Here is a 25,992-nt window from a genome sequence, read left to right as displayed (position 1 = left end):
TCCCTATATAAGGAACCCAGCTAATTGCATCAAGTCACTGACTGGTGTCAGTATCTTTACAGCAATCCTCATACTAAGCAAGCATTTAGCGACTGTGGAGAGGAAAACTCCCTTTTAACAGGAAGAAACCTCCAGAGGATCCTGGCTCAGTATAAGCAGCCATCCACCACGACTCACTGGGGATCGAGAAGACAGAGCACGCACGCACACTCACACGCACACGCACACACACACACACACACACACACAGGTATATGGCATTCAGTTTGTGTGTGTCAAGAATGCATCTGTGTGAGAATGTGCAACAGAATAAATGGCCTTGACAGCCCCTCATAAAAACTCACTGGTTGTTAGCAGAAATCTTAAATACAAATGTATACATGCATTAGTCTATGTTACTTTTTTATACGACCACCATGTACCTCTTCTTAAAAAGTGCAATCTTCTATACATTTGCCACAGTTCCATTTTTTCCCATGTCTATATTCTAGCCTGTTTTTATTTTATTGTAATTTTGTTCTGCAATGCATCTGCACAGATTGAATGACTAATCTGAATCTGAATTGTAGCTTATTAAAGCTACACTTGTTGATTCTGAGGCAACAGTCAACCACTAAAGTGACAAGTAATCAATTTTACTACTTTATTAAGAGAGAACTTGATCTTTGTCATAAAAATGTGGTCTTAAGCAGAAAGGGTGGGAGGAAAATGTGTTGAACACTAAACACATGAAAAAAGTTAAATATAATTTGCTTTAAAACAGAGAAACTATATTTAATACATTCAAAGGGAATGGCATGCTTTAGGTCAGTGATCCCAGACTCCCTTCCCCAAGGGCCGGTATACAGAATGTTTTAGTTGTTTCCCTAATCCAATGTACTTGAATCACCTGCTCAGCAGCTCATCAAGCTCTGCAGAAGCCTGTTATTCACCTGCTGATTGAAATCAGGTGTGTTGAAGCAGAGAAACATTAAAGCATGCTGGATACAGACCCTCATGGGAAGAGAGTTGAGGACCCCGACTTTAGGTAAATCGTTTCAAAGAGCAAAACGTCTTGTACCTTTAAATATTCTATCAAATACAGCAGATATTTTCTCAGCTTAACATCCGTTTTGACATCATAGCTCTGTGTGTGTGCTGTTTAAAGAGCTAGCTATTAGCATAAAACTAAAACATTGAAAGTGAGGCATTCTGACAAATCATAAGATGCTGCAAACAAAAATGATAAAACAACAATTTTTGTGTACATAATTTAGTTTTCATTAAGTTAATAATCTCATGTTATTGTTCTATCACAGAATAAACATGTTAATGAATAAATAAAGGCATTTAGGAAATGACAAATGGCCAACAGAACATAGATGATGTCTGCAGGACTTTGTTTAGTGAAAATAACAAATTAAAAGGTGACCACTGTTTGAGGGGGGTCACAATAAGAAAACAAAACAATATTACTCTCAGACTTCAGTGCTTTACCAGATTCTCTTCAGTTGTATTCAAAATACCCAGAAAACATGACTCAATGCTGACATCCATAAAAAGGTTCCTTCCATCGGTGGCAATGTCTGTCCCCATCATAGTTAAGTCTCATCTTTATTGGCTTAAAAATAAAAATGTAAAGAAACCAGTAACTGTCTACATGGAGGAATCAGACCCCTGTGGGGGCGAGGCGGCTGATGAAGGCGATGCTGCTGAGGCACATTCTCCTCAGGAAAGCAGGGCAGGCGGGCTTCATGATGAAGTGTTCCAGAAGAATCCGTAGCTCGTAGAACAAGGTGCTGCAGTAAGACAGCGTGTTAAATCTTTATCTTAATGTTCACAAATATAAATATGGCTATCGTGATTACAGTGAAATAAAGTGGGGCAAAAAGGACAAGTTGTCCCACTTAAAATCAGACAGGTGAGGACCTACAGGAAACGTTTGACCTCTGTCAGTGCTAACTAAGGTTACATTATTATTGAGATGAACTTTTATTACTGACTAAGGCCTAGTCCACACGTAGCTGTTTTTTTTTTAAAAACGAATACCCACCCCTCCAAAAACTTGCATCCACACCACCTCGTTTAAAAAAAAAATGTCCACACGTACCCGGATAAATACGTTGTTAAGGACATGCCAGACCTGTAGGCGGCAGTACTTCCCCCGTTCTTAACCTCGTCCTTTGTCTGTGGTCTTCCGCAAGGAGCAGTAATTCCGCTTGCAAAAACAAACAAGCAAAAAGCGCTTGCACAATTGATAAAGCGAGCGCAGCTCTGAGGGCATCCATGCTGTCGGCTAGTGTAAACACAGGTCGCACACGTGATGTCAGCATTTTTTTTGTCGCGGAAAGTGACGTTGCGGACCTTAAAACTCCGGTTTTGTCTGTCCACACGCAGACACCCAAAACGGAGAAAACGCAGATCTTCACTTTGGCCGGAGTTTTTAAAAAGATCCGTTTTCGTGTGAAAAAACTCCGTTTTCGTGTGGATGACAGGCCAAAACGTAGAAAAATATCTACGTTTTGGCAGATCCCTGGCTACGTGTGGACAGGGCCTGAATACTTGTTTTCAGCACCATTATAACAAATTATTTACAAATCTAACAATGGTATGCCACTCACAATCTTAGTGCACCTATGATGGAAATTAGCCTTCCCATCTTTCAAGTGGGACAACTTGCACAATGGCTGCTAAATACGTTTTTGCCCCTCAGTAATAATATATTTTAGCTAATGATTGAGTAGCTACTAGAATATAATCACATAAAATCAGAAGCAGATCATCTTGTTCTGTGCTATCCTTAGGTTTTTCAGGTACACTGCTTAACTAAACAGTGCCGCTTTGCCCCAGTGAAAATCAAGGACTATCATCTGCATTGCAAATCTTGAACCTTCCATTTTCATTTAAACTGTGAAAGTGGGTCAAGTCCAGCAACTGCACAATACCTGTGATGGTAAAGGAGAGCTGCAGTTCTCACACAGAGCTATTACAGTATGGTCGCTACAGTAGGTGTTGGAAAATAAACATAATCTCTTCTGGGAGCAGTCGATTACCTTTAAAATGTTTTTATACACAACATAAGGATAAGGACATTCTGTAACAATAGGCTTTTACTCAACACCTTACCGGCAGTATGGGTTTCTTCTGGATGTGTAGCGGAGTGTGAGGAATCGGTAGTAAATAAAAGGCAGCAACAAGCTTCCCTGGCCACTGTTGGAAGAGACATAAATTACAAGTTTCAGAAGGCTCTTTTAGAAATGTTGTGCATTTTCACCTAAAATGAAAAAGGTGTGACACACATTATGAAATAAAGCCAAACCCTGGCATAATTATCTCCATTTCTGAATTACAGTGGTTAGAATTACAGCTGTAAACACACCTGAAGAGCATGAAAACAGTAGCTGGCATTAAGAAAATCTCGTTACAGGCGATGAACTTCAGGATGTTCTGCTGATTGGCTGCTAGTCGGTCCAGGAGGTTTCGTACAAACATCAGGCTGTTTGGGCCCATAGACTGCAGGAAAAAGTCAAATACAATTCAGATGGTGATTAAAACGCGACCGCATTTTCACAGGTGCAGAGAGTTAACAACTGCAAAGCTTTTAATACGTTTTTTAGTTCAAGTGGGCCTACACTCGTGTTTCACATAAATCTGCAGTGGTTTCTAGCATGAATGAATGCCTTATGAGTCATTATCTGTAGAAGAAAAGCTCCAGCGCTCATGTTTCAGGCAGTAGAAGTTGGCAAGAGGAGCGGGTGGCTGAAAACGGCAACATATGGAGCCTTCATCGTTAATATTCATTATATGCAAACATCTTCCCTCTGAGTGGTTAACAGCAGAGTGACTCTTCTGCTGCCTCTGTTCGCTCTTCTTTCTTGGGTTAAAAAAACGCAACCTTGGTGTTTTATTTCCAAATATAACACGAACCTGAAGGAGTTCTGCCATGTCGTTGAGTTGCTAATGCTAATGGTTAGCTTCTGCTAGCCAAGACATACTCTGCTCTCTCCTGGACACTAAAGCTCAATCCCAATTCTCGCACTGCAGTCTTCAGCAAAGTGCACTTGGAGAAAGTGTGCTGAAAGGCTTCGAGTGAGTGGTGCACAAGTGGCTACACAATGGCTGGCTGGTGTAGTGACAATTAAACCCCATTGGGCTGTGACTGACGGCCCAGCCAATCAATGAATCTTTAGGAAATTCTCTTAGGCATTCATTTTAGTATAAAAGCGTTAAACATGACAGTTGACGATTCATGACTCATACTCACATCAAGAACCTTCTTTGTGTAAGTTGTAGCATGAAGCAAAGAAAACAGGAACACTGGAAATATGCTCACTGGACACAAATGTTAAGGATCAGTCCAAATTAATTCAAAATCTAGCTCAATAAACACAAAGAACCAATCTAAGAGCTATTTATTTAAACTATAGTTTTTTTTATTAGTCAGCACTATGCCATTCATTTAAATGTATGCAAATCAATAACAAAATCAGTCTGGCCTGTGTGAAGATAAATAAGTTAAATCTGTTGACAAGTTTTCAATCTGTCTAATAATTAATCATTTCTAAGCAAAGCCTAGTGGTAGTGTCCGCCCTGGGACTGAGAGATCGGGTTCAAATCCCTGTCGGGTCATACTTTTGAGAGGTTGGACTGGGGGGGGGGGGGGGGGGTAAACCACCACATAGTTCCCCAGTGCAGCCATAGCTGCAGCTCACTGCTCTCCATGGTGATGGGTCAGATGCAGAAATGTAATTTCACCAGTGTGATGATGACTAATGGGACTTGGACAGTGTTCATACATTTAGACTGAAGCTGCAGGAACCAATATACACCATGTCAGACAAGGCCATCACATAGGCAAAACACATTTTTAAGCTTTCAAAGTTACCATACAGAGCACATTGGGATGAAAGGATACTCGTGATGGGATAAGAATTGACCAGGATGAGAGAGTAAAGCAGGTAATGGCAGCTGTCTTCTTGCAGAGCCTGGGCCAGGAAAGCTCTGCTCAGCTGAAAGCGTGGAAGCCTCTGGTGTAGGCGAAGCGCACTGGTGAGTGCATTGGCTAACAAGGCTCTCTGATAAAAGTTAGCTGCTGCATGAGGTCTAAAATACACAAACAGGGATATGTCACACATCTTAATGGTGATGGATAAAGGTCTAACTAATGAACAAAATCCTATGTTTGTAACTAGTGTGTAAACTCACCCCAGGATTGGTAGAATAAACATGATGGAACAGTAAACAGTAAAGAGACGAGACAGCCACATGGCAGTTTCCAGCTTGTTGGTCAGTAAAAATGGCTGCAGAACAAAATAAGATGTGAACATCCATGATTTATAAATATACACACATTATTTCCATGACTGCGTTTAACATACGAATGCTTTTTTCAAAGATTTAGAACAACATGAGTCACCATGAACAAGTAAAAAAACAGGAGGCACAGATTTCCCAAGGAATTAATGCTAAAGCATATTTAGTAGATACAAAAATGAGGTAATTTTTATTTATTCCTTAATTAGTCAGGCATCAGAGCTAACCTGGTGAGAGGCTCTTTGTGTAAGTTTTGATATGAGCTTTGATTTTTATTTGTAGAGATCTTTTAAGTAGTTCTTTTAGTAAGGTAATATGTGCAAACTGACTGAAAAAAAACTGACTGACTGACTGAAGTGTGAGACAATGAATAAATTACATTATTGAATCAGCTAAAGATTGTAATGTGTGGGACTTCTAACAGCCATCCAAGCTTGATCCTTACTTTGTACAATTCAATTAACCCATAAAAAATTGTGATACTTTACTAAAATAATCTGATATATGGACACATGCTTTGGCTGGAAGATGGATAACCTGAGGTTCACTCACCACAGGCCCAAGCTGGGGGGGCGGGGCTTGTTGGTTTGTATCAGCCATCTCTCAGAGTGTGGGTCCTCTGTCGAAAAAGAAGAATCAATTGAGATGCAGCAAAAGTGACAATGAGTGAAGACAAAGATACCGGATTGTGGTTTTCTCACACATGATTCACATTTTATAAAAGCGTAGGAAGATTTATACAGATTAAAAAAATCATTGAGAATGTCAGGCTACTTAAGTTTTAAACCCCAAATACTCCTGTGTGTGTGTGTGTGTGTGTGTGTGTTTTGCACTATGGTATTACTAAATAATATTACATCAGACATTACCACCATGTGCTCATATCTAATAGTTTCAGATTTATGTTGAAATAAAAAAACAGTACTGTTGAGAACTGACTTATCAGCATGAACACAGACATGATCAGAAGTAGACAAAAAGAAGGTTTGACGAGCCTTCAGTCGCATGTGGCCTACACTAGTTAGGGTAAATCTGCTCACTCTCACTAAGCTTTGCATGGAGAACGACAATCCGTTTCAAGGCAATTAGATTTGTCTGTAAAGTTTTACTTTATAAATCAAAAGATTGAAACACTTATTTCATTCGATCTAATTCTTAAACAGCAGCTGGTAATCTAGAACATTCTGTTACCATCGTTACAAGAGCCCTCTCAGCTAGCTGCCATTAACTACCTAGCATTTAGTTTCCTTCTATAACCATATTACCTTTATTAGGGCTGTTCCTTCTTGCTGTTTAAAGAAATACAAACACGAACTAACTCGATTATATTGGACTTGGTTATAAAACGGTGTCCGTCAGGATCGAATAATTCCGTTGCGTGAATTAACTGGCCACCACTGTAGCTGTAGCGACTGTAGTAAATGATCACCTGACCTTCTGAAGCGGAAGAACCGTGCCACATCTCGCGATGATTCAGGTAGTTGGTCCTTCTTTGCAGAAAACAGCACCGTCTAGTGGGCATAAATATTTTTGATATTTGAAACGTTTCCGGTTTTGGCTATCTTTTTTTTATTATAAATCATCCAGAGATAAAACAACACATTTACAGATCCCTCTCACGATTCTAATGTCCAAACGTTAAAAATTTATAAAATAACTCTCCACATTAAAATTAAAAAGCAATATGTGCATTTAAATGTACATTTAATTTTACCTTACGTTTTTGGTTAAAGAAATAACATAAATTCCACAACACATTTAATATTTCTAAATTAGCTGCGCCAATCAAACTGTGTCCCTGTGGAAAACCCTTTATCCCTTGGCAATTTTATATTTTAAATCCAGGGATATATGTTTTTTGTGTCACGTTGTGGTCTAAAGAAATAATTTCTTGACTTGCATTATCCAGCACCCTTGGATAAATATTACCCTAGTTCTAATCAAACATAAACATACTACTTTTATCGAGTGTTTGTTTTTAACCATCGATGCTGCGGCATTTCGCGTGTTAATCGTTATAACCACTAGAGGGCGCCCTCGACCTGACTATTTTATTACAGCAGGTTGCTCTAAGCAGGAAAATTATTTTAGCTTTAAGTGTACCTTATTTGATCCCAACATGTTTAAAATCTTACATATGGCAGCCTTTGCAGCGCATATATCCGAAGATTATTGGCATGAGTGTCGCCGGATGATGTGTTTGCTGTAGATGCCATTTGAAAATATAGGCAGTGTAAGCACTGTAGAATCTAATTATTTCTTTGCAAAACCTAATTAGGCATTAAAAAAGGTTAACGCCAGCGCCTGAAACGTTTTTGTTTAATAATCCCATTACTGCCGGCTCATCATGTATAAAATGGTGCAGGAGGACACTAAGTTTCCACTTGTTAAAGGGAATCTCTGAGAAATGGTCGCATGTTTTTGACACTATCTGGGATTGGAAATTAGGGGTTGTAATTAAACTGCGGAGACTCAGCTCAGCACTGCCCACGGAGTAAGTACGGCTGCAGCGTCCGGCCTACTTTGCATGCTTTTTCTATGTTTAGTTGATGGTTCTTTGTTTGCTGCAAAACACTAAAATTTAGATATTTATTTATTTCAAAATGTCGTATTAAGTGCTTGGGGAGCACAGAATCACCTCCGTACCGCAGCGCGCGCAGATATGACATTCTGTTCTTCTTTTCTGAAGCGCCATCTCCTCTCGGACTAGTCACTAGAGAGATCCAGGTGAGAACTTAAAGCGACACGATTTTCTGACCGGGTTTTAATAATGCATGAATCAAAAGGGAGGAATGATGGAGGACTAATCACGAAAAAAAGGTTACAGACTGATAAATGATGCGGACTTAAAAATCGACTAAAATTAAGAGGCCAACAAACGAATAGAACTTAAAACATGTTTTTTACGCGTCATTTTCGTAATTTTCTTTTTCTATTTTCCGTTTAGAATGATGAAAAATGCGAATGATTTTATTTAAGTTAATTTCTGTTGTGTGTATTTTTGCCACGTTTTGTTGATTTTTTCTCTCCTTTTCTTGTCTTTAGTTTTTTTTTAATTTACGCGCAGATTACGCACAGGTGTTTGTCACGGATATGGGTTGAATCCTAAAGTTTATGGCGTTATTCTGATAATTCAGTACTACGTTTTCCGTTTCACGATTTTTATTCTTCATTTAATCCGCTAACTAGACATTTTATCACCCGGTGGAAGTCTTTGCCAAGCCTTGTTTTAATAGGCCACAGTGTTCTAAAAGTCACACAAATGTCCACAAATAATCTTTCTAAGATTTTTAGACAAAGTCATCCACCACCTGTTTTTATTTACCAAATTTAAACGCATTCCGATATATTTTCAACAATAAAAAACCCCTCCCACTCCGCCCCACCTTTGATCTGCTTTCAAAGCTCCTTCACCAACTTTTCATGATAGAAAGGCCAAGAGGAACGAGAAAGGAGCGTGAGTGACGCACCGAAGTGAAAAGCGTCTGAATGAAACGCACTTGCGCCGTCCTGGTCTGAGCCGATGCTGGGCCAAAAACAAACAGGGCGTGGAAGCGGATGAAAATCGAGACAAGCGAGGAAGAAGAGCAGAAGAAAGAGTGTGTTTGATGTGGAGGAGAAGAGGGACACGGCAGATTTTCCTCCGACTGGTTCAAGAAACAATGAATCAACTAAACAGATTTCTATTCTTTTACCTTCTCTTCAATGCGGAACCAAAGCGTTGTTTAAAGGATAAATGCTGTGCGCTCTGATCAGTCTGAAATATCAAAATGTTGTTTTTACTCTCAGAATGTAAAATCGTGTTTAAAATTTATAAAACAAAAAAACTCTCAGAAATGTTCCTTTTTCTATTGGAAAAGAAAATAATTTTAAATTAAACTAATGTCAATGGATGTTTTATTTTATTTACATTTGTTCAATTAAATAATTTGCTTCCCGTTTTCTGTAGTTATTTAGTAAAAACACGTGGTTTGTCGTTCTGATGTGTTAGATATAAAACAGCTTGTTTATTAGGCTTCGTTGACCTTCACACCAGTTTAATTTTATTCGAGACTTAAAATATTTTATTCATTGATTTAAATTTCTAAAATTCAAAACGCTAACTTCTGACATTTTCCATTTTTCCACACCAAGCATATTGTTTGATTCCCTCATGTTTAGTCCTGTGATTTTTTTATACTCATGAGAATATCTATAGTCTTCACACAATTTGTGTGTTTGGTCTCACTCACACTGATGTGATTTGGGGACATTTAGAAACACAAAGATAACCCTTATAGCACAATTATATGCCATGTGCGTAAAAATCTCTTTTTCGCCCAACATAGACAAACGGGAAGTTTGTTTTATTTTTAGTAGAAGCTCATGGCTCTGTGATTATTCGGGAAGTATCCAGAGCCCCCCAGCAACGAACCGATCAGGGACCAAACAAAAAAGCTGATTTTTCTTGAACCTTTTGGGGAGAAGCCATGTTTGTTTGTGGTTTGAATGGGGGCCCACAATGGAACTGATGGCATCAGGATTGTCTGGGCGTTTTTCGGGGCTGTTTGACGGAATCTATTATGTCACTGGTCACCTCCCTCCACTCCTTACTCGCTTTGGTTTGAATGGGAGCGAATTAATCAAATGGTTGGAGAGGGACAACTTCCTACAGTGAAGACCTGCGGGACTCAGGCCTACCTGCACACACGCAGGTACTAAACACGCATTTATGTACAGGCAAAGTTAAACTCTACTCAAAAACAGTTAAACATCACAGCAGGCCTGGAAATGACATCAGTCTACAACTCAGATGTTTTATTTATTTATTTAATTGCGGGCTTCTTTTGGCCGTTGCGATCAAATGCATAAATGATATTATTTAATGTTTTAATTGATAAACAAAAATAATCTTTAATTTATTTTGGGTGGAAATTTTAATTAATTCCCTCCTAAATTATTTATTATTTATAATATTATTTTTTTTAAATAAACAAACAAATAAAATAAACCAAAGAATGATCTCAGATAAAATCTTATTATTTAGATAATTTCTGAAAAAAATCTACTTTTAAAACTTGCTTTATGAATCATAACTGTTGTTTGTTTATTTATTTATTTATTTGGGCAGGCTATTTAAAACACCAACGTCGTTTTTTTTTCTTTACAGGAGCTGTGACGTTATTACTTTATCAAGCACAATCAAAGTGTGAATTAATCAAAGCCCTCGCGCGCCGAGCGGAGCACCTATAAGCCCGGGCATTGTTTGGCTGTAATGGATGGCTTTAAATTTTGACGTTATTATTTCCCGTCATTTCTGGAAACAAATTGAACATTTATTGCATATATATTAAAAATTATACAGTCGTCGGGAGAGGCTGCTGTCTCTTTTATTGAGGCGCACCGAGAGGTGAGGTCTCACCGGATCAATTTCCCTGTCTTGTTACTCCCGCAAGAGGATGTTTGGAAAATGCCTGCACCGCTAAATTGATTCAGAAACGAATTCATAACTGGAGGCGCTTAAGCAATTCGGTGGCGCCTTGTTTTCTTTTTCTAATCCCGAATCATTTTCTCCCCTGTTTTGATTGAGCATAGATTTGCACCATCCTGCCCTTTCTTATCTCCGTTTGTGCAAGTTTGCCCATTTTTCATTCTTTGTTTAAAAATGCATTTAATACACTGGGTTTTGGGTGGCTTCACAAACATAGCCATTAAGCAATCACAATGCTTTTATTGTGCACTTGATCTGAAAATAGAGGCTGGTCTGACTGCGGGATCCAGACGAACCTATGGAAAAGGCCTTGTCTTTGTCCGCCTGTACGGAGATGAATGGCCCGTGTCAACCAGATGATTAGTTTGCACTATTAAATTGTCAAAAAGGAAGGATTTTCCCCTAATAATGCCTTTTGGTGAAGAATTATGGAATTCAGAGCTGTTTGCAACTGCTGGGGAACTTGCAGGGCTTCGCAGGGGCGAGGGCGAAGGTCAGACAGAGTTCTCATCGCTGCGTCCAGTGTGGCGCGCAGCAGTCAGAGGGGAGCCGGAGACAAATGCGGGTCTATTTCCTGCACCATGGGAAGATTTATCCCTACATTGTTCCACATGAACGAGATCGATGCAACAGCAGTGACGTTCAAACCTCCTGCGCCGCTGTGTGAGTTTTACAACATGCGTAAAATCCATGCGTAAAAAGTGCGATGATGCCAGTGGAGTCACCTGTGGCAATCATAATTTATCTAGTTTATATTAACTGTAATGGTATCACATTTGCACGAAAAAGAACTTTTAAACAGGCCTATAGTTCTAAAGGAAAATCTTAAAAAGCATAAAAATGCACAGAGTTTCTCAGACCTGTGGCCACACATGAGCCGTCTCTCCTCTTGCCTTATTAGCCTTTTCTCCATCCAGGAAACCCCCTCTATCCCGCCCAACTTCTATTCTAGTGCCAACGTTTTGTGTTAAATGTTAACAACTTGGCCTGATCCATTTAATCGGCAACAACAAATCTGTGTTGACTCTAACACTCGCCTCCATTGTGTCCATTATGCTCCTGCCCTCAGTTGAAGATTTATGTATTTTTGATATTAAATTCCTTCTGTCATCAAGGCTGCTCTCTTGTTGACTTTTCTTGACCTGGTGACCCAGTTCCCCAAACTTTCCCATATTTAACGCGAACCCCCCCCCCCCCCCACACACACACACACACACACAGCTCTGCTGCAGCTCAATGCTCTGCAGCTCCTTCTGTTTGCATGTGCTGTTTGCACTGTTCTTGAACTTCAGTGCGCTGCCCTGTCCTCGTCCTGTACGCTGAACCCTGAGGAGCAAAGCTTCCTTCAACATAACAGCGTATTGTCCACTAACCCTTGAAGTCATTTGAAGAAAACCAGAACTACTGGCCAATCCGGGTTCAGTGTCTGATCTCTATAAACAACAATTTGCCCTGCACACTTCACTTATGTTTTGTAAACTGAATTCATCCTCAGAGTGACAGATGCCCACACACCTTCGCCACATATGACGTCCATGTCGTCTATACAAGCCTCCCTCTGGCTGCCCAGCTTGCTAATTAGTTAAACAAACATTAATACTAATGATCCCACTGGCCTGGGGAGCTCTGGGGGTTTTGTTCGCCTACTTTGTCTCAGCTTCTCCTGTTGGAAACTTGGCCCCCGCTGACCCGAGTTATCACAGGGCTGCAGAGGCGCTTGGACCGCCCTGGCCGGAGTCCATCCCCCCAGAGGCCAAAGGGCAACGTCCAAGGCCCGGGAATGCCACCACCAGCTGCTTGGGGTGACACCATTTACAAAAGGGGCTGGTGAGCAATCCTTCTATGGGCTGTCAGAGCTGAACTGACATTTAGTTACCCATCGGACCAAAAACTGGAGGTTTGTTTTGAGCAACAAGATTTTTTTTTTGCCCTTTAAAGAAAACTCCACATTCTAACCAGAAACATTTCATATTTTGCATGAGCTTTTGATCATAAGACAGTCTAATACTTTCCATTTTAGTCTTTTTACTGATCTTCTATTTAGATTTTGTTGGATTTTCTTATTGACAAGGGGCCCTTTTGCAAAACAAGTTCATAAATGCCAGCAAATGTCACATTATCTTTTAAAACTGGCAAATAGTGCACCTTGAAGCTTGAAATTATATAAATAAAATGGTCAATAAGATATTTATTTAGATTTTTCCTTTTAATTAATAACCACAGGAAATATTGTAATTAAATAAGAACATAAATACAAATAAAAGACCTATCTGTAGGCCTACATATTTTGTTTCTTAAGAGGACATATTCAAAACTCCCCTTTGTATCTTTTCGTTTTGCCTTGTGGGTCTCTACTGCCTTTAGAAGCACTCCAAATGTGAAAAACTCATCCACCAAGTTTCTGTGTTTGGTTTTAGGAATACAGTGCTCAGCATAAATGAGTACACCCTCTTTAAAAAGTACACATTTAATCAGTATCAATGAACCAAAGAACAATTTCCAGAATTTTCACAAGGCTGGGTTTTACTGAACACTTGTATAACTCCATAACATGAAGTTAAGGTCAATTATATAACTTGGATCACAAAATCTTCAGTTTTACTAAAATTGGAATTGAAATTAAATACAACCCGCAAGAAAAACGACTACATCTCGTATTTTGTATGACCACTGTGATTTTGAAGGACAGCACCAAGTCTTCTAGACATGGAATGAACAAGTTGGCGACATATTGCAACATCTGTCTTTTCCCATTCTTCAAGAATAACCTCTTTTAGAGCCTGGATGCTGGATGGAGAGTGATGCTCTACTTGCTGCTTCAGAATTCCTCACAGGTGTTCTAGTGGGTTCAGATCAGGAGACACACTTGGTCATTCAGTCACCTTCACCCCGTTCTTCAGAAATGCAAAAGTAGCTCTAGATCATTGCTGTGTTGGAAAAGTGCACGATGACCAAGTACACGGAGTGATGGCAGCATCTTCGCCTTCAGTACAGAGCAGGACATTGTTGAGTTCATGATATCATCAATGAAATGCAGCTCCCCAACACCAGCTGCACTCATGCAGCCCCACATAAGGACACTGCCACCACCATGCTTTACTGTAGGCACCATACATTTCTCTTGGAAATCTTCACCTGTACGACGGCATATAGTTTTGAAACCATTAGTTCCAAAAACGGTGATCTTTGTCTCATCACTCCAGAGTCTAGAGTCCCAGTGGTCTTCATCTCTTTCAAGCATGGGCCCTAGCAAATCCTAGAAGTGCGTTTTTGTGCATGGGCTTTAAGAGAGGCTTCCTTCATTGACGATACCCATGTATGCCATTGCTCTGCAGTGTGCGCCATATGTTGTCATGGGAAACGGTCTCTCCGGTTTGGCTTTCAGTGAACTTGCATGGTGGTTTTTCAACCCTTCTCATCAAAAGATGCTCCTGTTGACATGTTAACTTCTGTGGATGGCCTGGACGTCTGTAAGATGGTTGCACAACAATTCTTGATCACTTTTGCTACAGTATTCTGACTGAGATGCAAAGCTTTGCTTTTCTTCTGGTAGTCCTCACCTTTTTTTGTGAAAAAAAAAATTCCTTTCCCAGCTTTTGTGACATTTCTCTTCCATGTGGAGCCATTGCTGATAGCATGAAATGGGAAGGGCTGCTGTCTGCTGGACACCTCTTAAATAAATCATTAGACTCACCTGATTGAACACTTGTTAATTTGGGTTGTGTAGTCTTAAGTGTGGCTTTTCTCCTAAGACTATAATCTGGGTGTACTCATTTTTGCAACATGGACGTGAATGGATTTGTTAGAAAAATCACCTTTTTGTGTGAAAATTAACAAATCTTGTTCGTAATCAATGGCCCACATTTGTGAGTTTTTTGTAATTGGGTATTGCATAGACAATGTTCATTCTGAAAAGACACTAAAGTTTCTGACAAATGTAGTGTAGTCACAAATTGAGAACGCACATAATCACCTAATCACCTCTAATGTGGAAGAGAGAGCGGCTGCTGAAGGAGCAGCGGCTCTACTCCAAGCCCCTCCCAGGTATGAGAGGGACTCAGCTAAGAGCAGTCTTTAGACGTGTGTTTTGCCTAAACGGGGGATGGGTGGGCGTGGTCAGTTCCAGCTTGTTTTGTTAAACAGCCCTGAAACGGCTCATTCTGGAAGGTACTGAAAATGACAATAATAAAACTGCTGAAATAACTTTTTGTGAGAGGGATTTATTTCAGAGAAATTCATAAACCAGTTTGGAATCAAACCTAAAACTATTCTAACTTCAGAAAAAAATCATAATCTGTCCCAGTTATGTTTTACACAAAAACGACTTGATACATTGCTTTCCCAAAGGATAATACATATTGAGATTTAACAGTATTATTTTAGAATTTGTTACCTTAGTTTAACACATATCGCCTTTGCAGTAATTTTTAATTCTAAATAATTAAAACAGAAAGTTGAATGCTATTCGTTCATTATTTGACTCCCAAAGCCAACCTGTTCCATAGCCTAATGTTATACTTGTGCCTGCTGGTTATTCCCTGAGATTTTAAACTCCACGTTGACGCAGTCAGAAGGCGCTGATTATTGGACCCTGCTGCGTTTGTTTGCGTTTCTTTCCAAACTCAAACGTTTTTCTTCCCCTGCAGCGCGCCGTGCGGTTTACACTGAACCCATTACACGTTGTCATCCCAGCCTCTCACGGTGTTATTCGGACAATGTTTGGCCATTTACCCGGCTTGTGTCTGTGCGCTCCAAGGAGGTCTCGACAGAAATTGATACTAATTGCGGGGACTGTACACTGCTGGCTGGTGGAGCGCCTGCGGGCGCTTGGAGGACCTGCTTGTCACCGCCTAATTGACAAGGGCTTGTCTGTCCTGGGAGCAGCTGGCCCTAAGCACTGGCGCACAATCGCAATCTTGACACGGCCTCTACTCGCCTGAAGGAGTTTTGAGGGGGAAACGCCGTTAAAGGGAGATATATTGAATCTCCCTTTGGGTGACGCAGTATTAAGTAGGCAATATAGGCTTATTTCCAAGGGGTGCTAAAGGGAGCCGCACTCCCGGTATTAATAACAGAAGGTGGCAATTAGGCCAGACAGGTGACATTTCATGTGACATTATGAATCACCGCAAACGAGACAGGAGCGAGTAAATAACCGCGATGGGAAATCGGTTTTAAGGGAAACTCATTTTACTTTACGCTGCCACATGCACACTCGGACAACTTCTGTGTGTGTGTGTGTGTGTGTGTGTGTGCGTGTGTGTGTGCGTGCGTGCGTGCGTGCGTGCGGGGGTCACCAGCCATTCAAGCCGCTCACACAAATAACACCAACTCTCACAGTAAAATAGTTCATTCATTATTCCGGTCTGCTTCGATAACAACACGTGAATGCATCAAGAGGAGAAAAAACCAAGAAAGTATTGTTGTCGTCTGCAAGTGAAAAAGGGCTTTCTTGACTTTCCCACTGCCTGTAAAGAAACGCTGCTTTTCTGGCTCTTTTGAATTGAAAATCGTGATTTTTTTTCTTCCCCTGGTGTTCTCCGGACGCGCTCTTTTCTTTCATGCGGAACAATGACAACACTGGAGCACCCCGCCGGTGCGCCACAGTTGGGGATCTCGTGGATTGTTTTGGACATCTTTGGATTTCATCAATCAAAATGACTGCAGTTTTCCATAAAAATGCTGAATTTGGTCCCGAAGCCGAGCGGGCAAAGGTAGAAAATACGGAGCTGTCCTTCTCAATGATAAATGGCCATCCTTTGAACATACAGAGAAATACGTGCCACGGTTGTGAGAATCAAGACAAGATGTAAAGAGAGGACACTGTTGTCCTATATGCCAGAAATGCAAAAGGCTGTAAAAGCTTCAACTCCAATACATATAGCAAAACACCCGGAAATAAACCATGTATGACCATAAGGGACGAATTACGGCTTTTTGGGAACCAAATCATATATATATATATCCTCAGCTGTTTCATTTAAAACTCATTTGACAGACAGAGTTCAGTTACAGTTTATTGTGCCACATCACCTGGTAATCCTGGCCATATGGGCAATAAACCAGATTATAGAATCCATAAACATACAATTGTTTATGAAGGCAGGAGAATCCCGCATCCCTGCTCCTCTTCCCAACACGTAAACCCCCCCCCCCCCCCCCCCCCCATCAACATGTAAATCCCAACTGCCACCCACTAAAACCCAATTATCCAGCATCTCACAGCATTCAAAGTCGCTAGGTAGAACGTTTCATTTATCTAAAAAGCAATAATGATTTGATGTCCATGGAGTTGTTTTCTCCAAATGGCTTTAATGCAGCAGCTTATTATCCAATATTGACATTTTGTCCCACCTCAGGTCAGCAGGTCAACAGTTGGAGATTAATGACACCAGGAGGAGGACAAAACAAGGGAACATATAATAGTAAATAAATAAATAAATAAATAAATAAATAAACGACAAATATATTGATAATAATTAGCATTAGACAGATTTTTAAAGAATACATAAATAACGTTTTTATTTTAAAAAGGACCAAGTTATAATAATTTGGTGTTCGACACAGAACAATATTTTTTAAGTTCTTTGCAGTAAGTTTCTCTCACATAAAGCAATGTCATTTTTTCAAATTGTCATTTTTTCTTTACAGTTTCAGTATTTTAAAGAATGAGGCATTTCAGGGCTCTGTCACTTTAAGAAAATATGCTGGAGCTGGCCACGTCCACCCCCCCCCCCCCCACACACACACACACACTCAGGCTGCTAAATGCTGAGAAGCTCCTTATGCAGGAGGGGCTCGGAGGAGAGATGATGCTCTCACAGCTCACTCTTTCACATGAAGTGGTTCTACTCTAATTTCCCCGACTGCGACATCACAAACAGGGACTTTTTGAAACGGCTTGTTTCAGACACATGAAAGTCTAAACTGTAACATTCCATTTCCCCAGCTTCTGTTGAGTGTCTCGTTGGTGTCTTGTTTCCCACCTGCTTCTCCTTTGCCTGATCACCAGTGTCCTCATGTTTGAACCCTGTTGTTCCTATGTTGTTTGTCAGTTCGTCTGTATTCCTGCATTACTCTGTGCAGTTGAGCTTTTGCTCACCCCTGTTCTTCTGTTCCCTGTTCTTCTGAGCACACCTCCTCGGCAGCCTGCAGTTTCTCACCAACATTTGGATCATCAACTTAAATCATGACAACACCTGCAGGAAAATGGATGGATAGTATTCCTCCTTGTTTGAAGATTTTATAGGTAGTAGACACTCACATGGCAGCACAAAAGGATGCAAAAGGTGACTTAGCATACGTCCCCTTTAAAATATTGAATTTTTTGTTTTTAATTCATACAACATAATTATTACAATCCTTATTATTACAACACTTCTCTATAACCCTCATTTAAAAAGATCCAAGAGAGCTGACTGGCTTGTCGGGCTTGAAGAATTGTTTAATTTTAGGGCCCTGGCGTTTCCTGAGGTGAGGTCTGCATTGGCTGCTAATAGAGCTCTAATTGATGGGCTGAGTCCCGTTTCTGTGCTCTCTCTCTCCTTTTATTGCGCCCTGGCGTCTGCTGTAAAATAGGTTTGTAATCAGATTCCCCTTATTCCTCCTGGAGGAGGATGAGAGCTCAGGGCTGCAGAGAGACAGAGATGGGGGCCAAAAACAAAGCTGTAAAAAAACAAAGAAGTGAGGAGGAAAAAATCATTATTAAAAAAGTTAAGTCTTGAGTAGAAATGCAACATACTGTTGAAGCTTTGATGAAAAAGAGGACAGCCTGCAACAAAAACAGTATAAATGTGCTCCCTTTTTTTCTGGGTGACTTTTCTTTAAATAGACCCACTTTTATGTTCAGCTTATGCAGCTCCAGCACTCATTAACCACTGATTTTATCGGGGTTGAATTTCTTTAAAGATTTATTGGTTTGCAGTATTTTTACACTGCAGCTTCTTAAGTTCAAACTCTACAAGATTAATATAGATCAGTCATAAAAGGCCTCGGTAATACAGCCTAAAGCTGCCTACTACCATTTCAATTCTAACACTTGTCGTAAATACACAGATACAGGCTTCATGAACACCCTAAAAATCTCATATCTAGTGAAAAAATCAAACTGACTGTTAGATTAAAATGTAATTTTTAGCTTTTTTTCCCCTCTAGTCAAATTTTGCTTGCAAACATGTTTTAAAAGATTAATTTTTTTCTGCTCATGCAAAGTTTCCTCACATCTTCCCTCCAGTCTTTTCTTCACACACTGGTTTTCTACACCAGTCTCTGTGTAAATGTGCAACAAATTGAGTTTATATGTGCTTTTGTGACTCAGAGTTGCAGCTCAATCTAATCAAATACCACACAGACCAAATCGCCAATGTTGTCATGCGCCCGAGTTACAGAGGATGTCAGTCAGATCATGGCAGCAGCAGACACAAACTGATCCTCCTCCCCCTTCTCTGACTCTGTTTTTCTCCCCGTCTCCTATAGAGCTTCCTGGAAGGCTGTGATTGGCTGCCTGTCTGGGTAGTGATAGCAGCCCTGGAGCCGGGGATGATTGATGACGGCGGGGGCAAGGCCGAGCGCTGGCAGCATAAAGCCCCATAGACGCTTCAATAAAGAGCCTGGCTAGTGGAGAGCCTGGGCCCCTCCGCCTCCGAGGACCCGCAGCAAGAGGAGTGCATGGAGAGAGGCAGGAGGAAGAGAGGGAGAAGGAGAGGTGCTCTGTTGTTGGATAATCTGTTTAGCTGTCGAGCCAGCAGCCGTCTGAGGCTGGATAAGTGCAGCGACGGATGTGTGTGGGGTGAAAATAGCAGGGGTTGGCTGGTGGAGAGCTGGAGGGAAGAAACAGGCAGAGACAGAGGAGGAGAGATGGATCATCCAGACTCGGGATGCATAATGGAGAAATAAATGGGAAGCGGATGAAGCCAGCTAAAGATGAGAACCATGGCTAGAGGTTTAAATATGCCAAAGACCAGAAAGTTTGACCCAAAACAATGAGTTTGAACCTTCATGCCGCTACTCTGGTGGCCGTCACTCAGCCAGCCGATGCACAACTGTGGTGACCTTTGGTTCTGTGTGTCAATGAGACCCAGCAAGTTTGATTCCTTCATTGCTGCATCCACTGCTGTGCCCCCAGACCACATGCAGCCCTGTTGTATACCCCAGCGCACAGCAGCTCTGAAAACCACAATTAGGCACCAATCTGCCCCTACGAAGCCAGCTTTGAGTGAGTCCAGCATGGCTACATGACGTCCTGCAGACCGTTCTGGCTAGAGTTGGCAGGATGAAGGTTGGAGTGATGGGGATGATGACTGTCTTCACTCTGCAGGGTCCAGAGAGGTCAGAAATGGGAGGAAATGGTTCTTGTTCTTCACATCCAGATTGTGAGATGAAAGGAAATGTTCTTGTTTCGCAGTTTAATGTCATCCTTTTATGATTAAGAAGTTTATCATTTAAGAGTAAGGTATAAGGGAAAGCTATGGGGAGTTTCATTAGAGGATGAGAGTTTAGAAAAACCTGGCAAATCCTGGCAACAGAGCCCTGATCATCTTGTAACAGATAACAAAACAAAGTTGTAAAATTATGGATAGACTCAGAAAAAGACCAGTGGTTTAAACCTAGAGAAGGGTCTGCTGAGAATCTGAAATGAAGAATTTGTCATCAACTTGTGATAAAAACAAAACTGGTGGCTGTGCCAAATGTAAAAGATGAATTATTCAACTTGATTTTTGAAGAGATGGCTGAACTTTTGGTAATTCCAGATGTTTCTATTAGAAATAATGCAGCAACTGGAGTCTCATTCAACACTTTCCTTGATGTTATGGAGGAAAACTGGAGAATCATGTTGTATCATTTGTAAAATGTTCAGTCTGCTCAACCAGAGGGATTTCTGATCTTTATAGTCACATTTATCTGTAGCTGGTCTGTTAGGAGATCACAGCTCCTCTATCTGCAGACACTGTTTTGCAAAAGTAGTTTTGTAGAATTGTTAAGTTTATTTGTAAGTTCCAATTTTAATCAAGTTTTACTAGTTTGAAAAAACATATTTGTTTATAAGATTCTTTGTTTTTAGAGATGTTTAAGAAAAAAAACTTTCAAGCACAATTTATGTTGACTAATGGGTCACAAAACCAAACAATAAACTCCACCTTCCATCATATTTCCTCTTTTATTTGAATCTGCATTCAGCCACTTCTGTGAGCTAGAGGAGGTGAACTGTCAATAACTATAATGACACAACATTTTAGCATACCTCTCTTCAAAATAAAGCATGTCTAGTAAAACAAACCAGATACATTCTTTTCTTTTCTTTTCTTTTCTTTTCTTTTCTTTTCTTTCTCTCTTGCAGCCTCTGAATCCTTCTGGTTGTTGTGATTTTGCAATTTCTTTTCTGTTGTACCCACTCAATACTGCATTTGCAGATTTCTCATTTGTGTTTTCCATTCCCTGTAAATACTCTAACTGTTTAAATTCACAGTCATTTTCTATTTGTATTTTCTAAAATCTGTATATATACTTCACATTTTAGAAAATTTACTGTTTGAGTATTTTGAACCTTTTAAGTATTTCTGTCACATTTTCTAGTTGTTTTCTCTTTATTATTACTTTTACGCTTCTTTTTTCCTCTTACAATAAATGTGATTGCTGCTGCTGTGACACCAGAATCTCCCCACTGAGAGACAATAAAGGGATTTTCTATTTCTCTTTAGGCATCGCTATAATTTCAAAGCATAGTCTAGAAACACTGCCACCTTATTCTATTGATAATACAAAACTTGTTGTTTATTTTAGATGAGATTCTTAAAACACCTTCTCAGATTTCCCAATCCCACCTGCATATTCTTTTTAACAATTTTCTGACATTTTGATGAATTAGTTTTTCGAATTCAAATAAAAAAACTTTATTAATCCCAGAGGGAAATTCAATTGTTTCAGTACACACAACTCCAAGATCAGACATACATACATAGACACATGACAAGAATTGGTGACTGTGGTCATTCGCAACACGAGTCACGCTATCATTATAGATCAAGAGGGTTTATATGAGGACAGAGTCAGGGGGAGGGGAAGAAAAGGCACTTCAGAGTTACCCCCGACAGAGAGGATAGCTTTGCTATGCAAAAAAACACCTCAGACAGATATGCACACATACTTCAAATGATACACAACATAAGTGTCCACTAGGTGGGCAGGTAGGGTTGGGACTCTCCTCACTTCAGATCGTGCAGCCGCAAGAGCAGTGCTCATCACCTCCATTTGGACGGGGTGGGGGGGTGGGGGGGGGGGGGGGGGAGATAATGGGTTAGAGAGCACATTGAATCCTAGATAAGGTTCCACGGCCTTCACCGGTCACAGTCCCGCCCAGGCTGGGATAGGGAGAAAGAGTTTCCATAGCGACGGCAGCATTCCACATTTCTTCTGAGGGGAGTTTTCACTTCAGCCTCACAGGCTTCAAGGGCACCAGATTCAGATAACAAGAATTGTTTTGGGTACAGGCAGAGATAATTTCCTCTCTGCCTTAGAGTTCTGTCGGTTTTCAACCCCCTCAAGGTCCGAGTAATGGCATTATCAAACTATTCCAATCCGTGCTGATCGGTCAACTCTCTCCTTGAAGGAATCCACCTTCTGTGCCAGAGCCTGAATCTCAGCCAAAGTTCCAAGCTTACGACTCATCTCGACAATTATCTGAGTCTGTAAGTTTACAGCACGATGCATTCCATTCCTGACCTCCGGGATTGAGCCAATATTCCTCAAAAGCTCATTAATTTTCCGGTACGCCAGGTAAACGCTCAGACCAAACAGCAGGAATCCCGACTCCAAAACAACAAATATCCAAACATCTCCAGAATCCTCTACAGACAGTTGAAACAGGCAGATCAAGTTCCACTGTTTACAGGAGTCCATGATATACCCAGCTGGCTCTGTCCCAGAAGGGGATCCAGGAGCCCCTTCTCCCGTTCTCATCATTGAAAAGATTTTGTCAATCGCGTTGAGAAACCAACTGACCATGTTTAATAATTTCCAGTTTCCAGAAAAAATGCAGAGAAGCACAGTGCACAGGCAGTCAGGACAGAGAGCCTTGGGAGGAGCAGGGAGGGAGAGGAGAAAAAAGCATCTGTGCTCTCCAAGAGATTTGTATAAACAAATAAATAAAAACTCATGCAAAGCAATTGTTGGAGTTGGTTTTTGCAAAGAGACTAAAACTCAACCCTCAGCTCCATCAGCTCTGATGTTGGACCAATCCTTTTACCACTCACGTTCACATCTTTGGTTAAAAAGATCTTCTTGTTGTCAAACTGCATCAGTGCTGCGCCACTAAACTCTGGTCAGCTGTGAAATCAAGGCTTAATGTTGGCTAGAGGTTCAGGATTGAAATGTCCTTTACCCTCGGAAGTTTTCAACTTTTGCAGTCATACATTCTATTTTTTAAGTTAATTTTCAAACTTAACACTAAGGGTGTTTCTCAATACCAAGGAACCTTGCCTTAATGTCTTGGCCCCACCCTAGTTGCCTAAGAGATACGTCATCAGGAGCTGCCAAAACGTGTTCCAATCAGGGGTGGCGTTAGGCCCGGCTACTTGGGCTGAAGTCCCGGATGTTTTATGAAATGCCCCGGATCTAAAACATGGAAGTAACATGCAGTACCAAAGTCCAACAGAGAGGGAGCAGCTGGCAGTAGTTTGTATAAAGCCTGCCTGAGGCTCCACCACTGAAGAAGAAGCCCTTCAGCAGTCCTTCTACAGTCTCTGCCTGAAACGCATGTGTGAAGATGGACATAAGGACGTTTTTTAGACCAAAAGTACAACGACAGAACCCCAGCTTTGATGAGACTGGTGTTGACTCAGGTTTGTGAGTCTTATTTGAAAATATTTGTTGTGCTGCTGGTTTGCCTAAAGCTAGCTTACTATCAGGTAAAGTTGCTGGAGAAAGAAAGGGAATATTTACTATCATCTCACACTAAACACTAACAGGAACAATACTCTGCCCTGAATATGCTTCATATGTAGCTTCAGATAAAAAATTATGTGGTACAAAACAAATATATATGATGTTGACTAGTGCGTGCCACTTGTGTGTGAGCGTGTGTGTGTTAAGCCCCAGATCTTCTTCAGTCCTAAATCCGCCCCTGGTTCCAATGTTCATGTTGTACCGAGGCGTGTGCTCTCCATTTGTTAGCTGTTTAGCTGTGCAAGGATACACGGGAGGTGTCTTGTAGCCTAGCCTTGGTCAAAAATTTCCCAGATTACACTGCCGTATTTTCAAAAGGATGGCAGATCAGAAGCCGGTAGCTACTTCAGGGGCAATTTTCAAGTTTAAATGTAAGTCAACTAATTTAAAATGGTTTTTTTTTAGATCCTAAGAAGTTATCTATGGTTGGTTAGTTGCTGGCTAGCGGGTAGTAACTCAGTTATACATTTAATTTAATAAACATACACACAATTTAAAAAGTAAAAGTCTCATTATATATTTATATTGAAACTAATACGTATAAAATATAACGTTATCTCCCGTGTCACGTGACGTTAAGTGACCGCCGTGGAAGCCACGGTCACGTGATGCAAGTCTGTTCCATTTAACCATTTTCTTTGACCAAGGAAGGACAGTGTCCTCGTAAGCAAGGTGCCTGGCTTCGCAAGACATCACCCTGCAAGGCCAGGTGCCTTTACATTGAGAAACACCCTAAATCTGCCCTTCTGATGGAATAAAAATCTTTAGAACCGCCCCAAAAAGTGACAGATCATTTTCTGCTGTGGCCCCCAGACTCTGGAACTCTCTTCCCCAGAGCCTGAGATCAGTGGGCTCAGTGGTCTCCTTTAAAAAGCAGCTGAAAAGTCACCTGTTCAGGCTGGCTTTGGTGTGACCTTCATCACCCTCTCCATATTCTGCTCTTTCTACTCATTCCACCTTTCCCTGCGTTCCACTGATTTCCCTCTTTCCTATTCACTTTTTCTCTCCCTGTCCTTAAATAATATTTTAATCACAATTATTTCTCAATTAAAGCATATTTTAATCATTTTTTGAAATACTTTTTATACTTTAATAGTTTTTTGTTTGTTTATTGAAACACCTCGTGATTTTTATCTTGAGAGGCGATATATAAACAATAGTTTTCTTTCTTTCTTTCTTTCTTTCTTTCTTTCTTTCTTTCTTTCTTTCTTTCTTTCTTTCTTTCTTTCTTTCTTTCTTTCTTTCTTTCTTTCTTTCTTTGCCTTCAGTAAGATCCTGAAGTCTCCTAAAAATCCATAATTTTGTTGCTAAAGTTTTATTTAGTACCAGATTCTTACAGGACACCTCTCTGACACAAATTCAGCTTCACTGACTTCTTAGGTACCATAACTACCGTAAGTCCTACGTTCAATGTGACGTCATCGGCAGGCACAGGACCGTGAGCCTATCTGGCACCCCAAGCAAATTTTGTTACCTACACCGGCGTTACTTTTTTCAGGCAACGCTCCCTTTTAGTTCTACTTAAGCTACGCTGATAACACGAGCCATCTTCGTGTACATCTGTGAGGCTCTTACCCCTGTCAGCACTGTTGAGAAAGACAGATTTTGCTTCATGATGCACATTCTTGAACCCAGATATATCATACCAAGCCACAGACATTTCACTGACAAAATGATTCCTGACATGTACGAATAGACCAGGGCTAAAGGAGATCATTGGTTGCCGTCTGCGGAAAGAAACAATTTTTAATGGGTTCTTGACTGCAAAAATATCTGATTGCACCTTATTATTTTACACACAACCACAACGTTGTTTTCATAGAAAGTAATGCATTTAAAAAAAATCTATGTTGCACTAAAATTGTGTCATCGTAAGGCACTTATTTTTATACATGGACATTGCTAACTGTAAGGCAATTTAATTAGTTTTAACATTGATTCTGCACTGAGTTTGACTGTTAGACATTTAAATGCAGTTTATTTTTACTGCCTGTATTTTAATGATTTCAGGACAAAATGAACTTAAAATGTTATAGATTTGCTTTTATTTTAAATTATATGCAATAGATCAGGGTGGGCCATTTATATGGAAACACCTTAATAACATGGGAATGGTTGGTGATATTAAAGTCCTGTTTGTGGCACATTAGTATATGTGAGGGGGCAAACTTTTCAACATGGGCGGTGACCATGGTGGCCATTTTGAAGTCGGCCATCTTGGATCCAACTTTTGTTTTTTTCAATAGGAAGAGGGTCATGTGACACATCAAACTCATTGGTAATTTCACAAG

At 40.4% G+C, this 25,992-nt stretch overlaps 1 protein-coding gene and 1 long non-coding RNA gene across 2 annotated transcripts; one reads left to right on the top strand and one right to left on the bottom strand.

The window, feature by feature from the left end:
• Positions 1-629: 629 nt before the first annotated feature.
• On the bottom strand, positions 630-6,974 carry tmem33 (transmembrane protein 33). Its single transcript, XM_015951314.3, has 8 exons — positions 6,558-6,974; positions 5,845-5,911; positions 5,185-5,279; positions 4,895-5,082; positions 4,244-4,311; positions 3,359-3,492; positions 3,106-3,189; positions 630-1,778 (listed from the first exon to the last, which is right to left on the bottom strand). Exons 2-8 carry the CDS (start codon positions 5,890-5,892, stop codon positions 1,649-1,651), a joined length of 747 nt encoding a protein of 248 aa, XP_015806800.1. The 5' UTR covers positions 5,893-5,911; positions 6,558-6,974; the 3' UTR covers positions 630-1,648.
• A 537-nt stretch (positions 6,975-7,511) lies between these two features.
• LOC129162909 (uncharacterized) lies at positions 7,512-21,451 on the top strand. The gene is made up of 2 exons (XR_008562904.2): positions 7,512-7,786; positions 19,238-21,451. It is a non-coding gene; the product is annotated as an uncharacterized lncRNA (long non-coding RNA).
• Positions 21,452-25,992: the final 4,541 nt, after the last annotated feature.

The sequence above is a fragment of the Nothobranchius furzeri genome, chromosome 1, assembly GCF_043380555.1.
Source record: "Nothobranchius furzeri strain GRZ-AD chromosome 1, NfurGRZ-RIMD1, whole genome shotgun sequence".
Lineage (NCBI taxonomy): Eukaryota > Metazoa > Chordata > Actinopteri > Cyprinodontiformes > Nothobranchiidae > Nothobranchius > Nothobranchius furzeri.
Note: the sequence above shows the minus strand (reverse complement) of the source record. Positions and strands in the feature narration are given on the sequence as shown.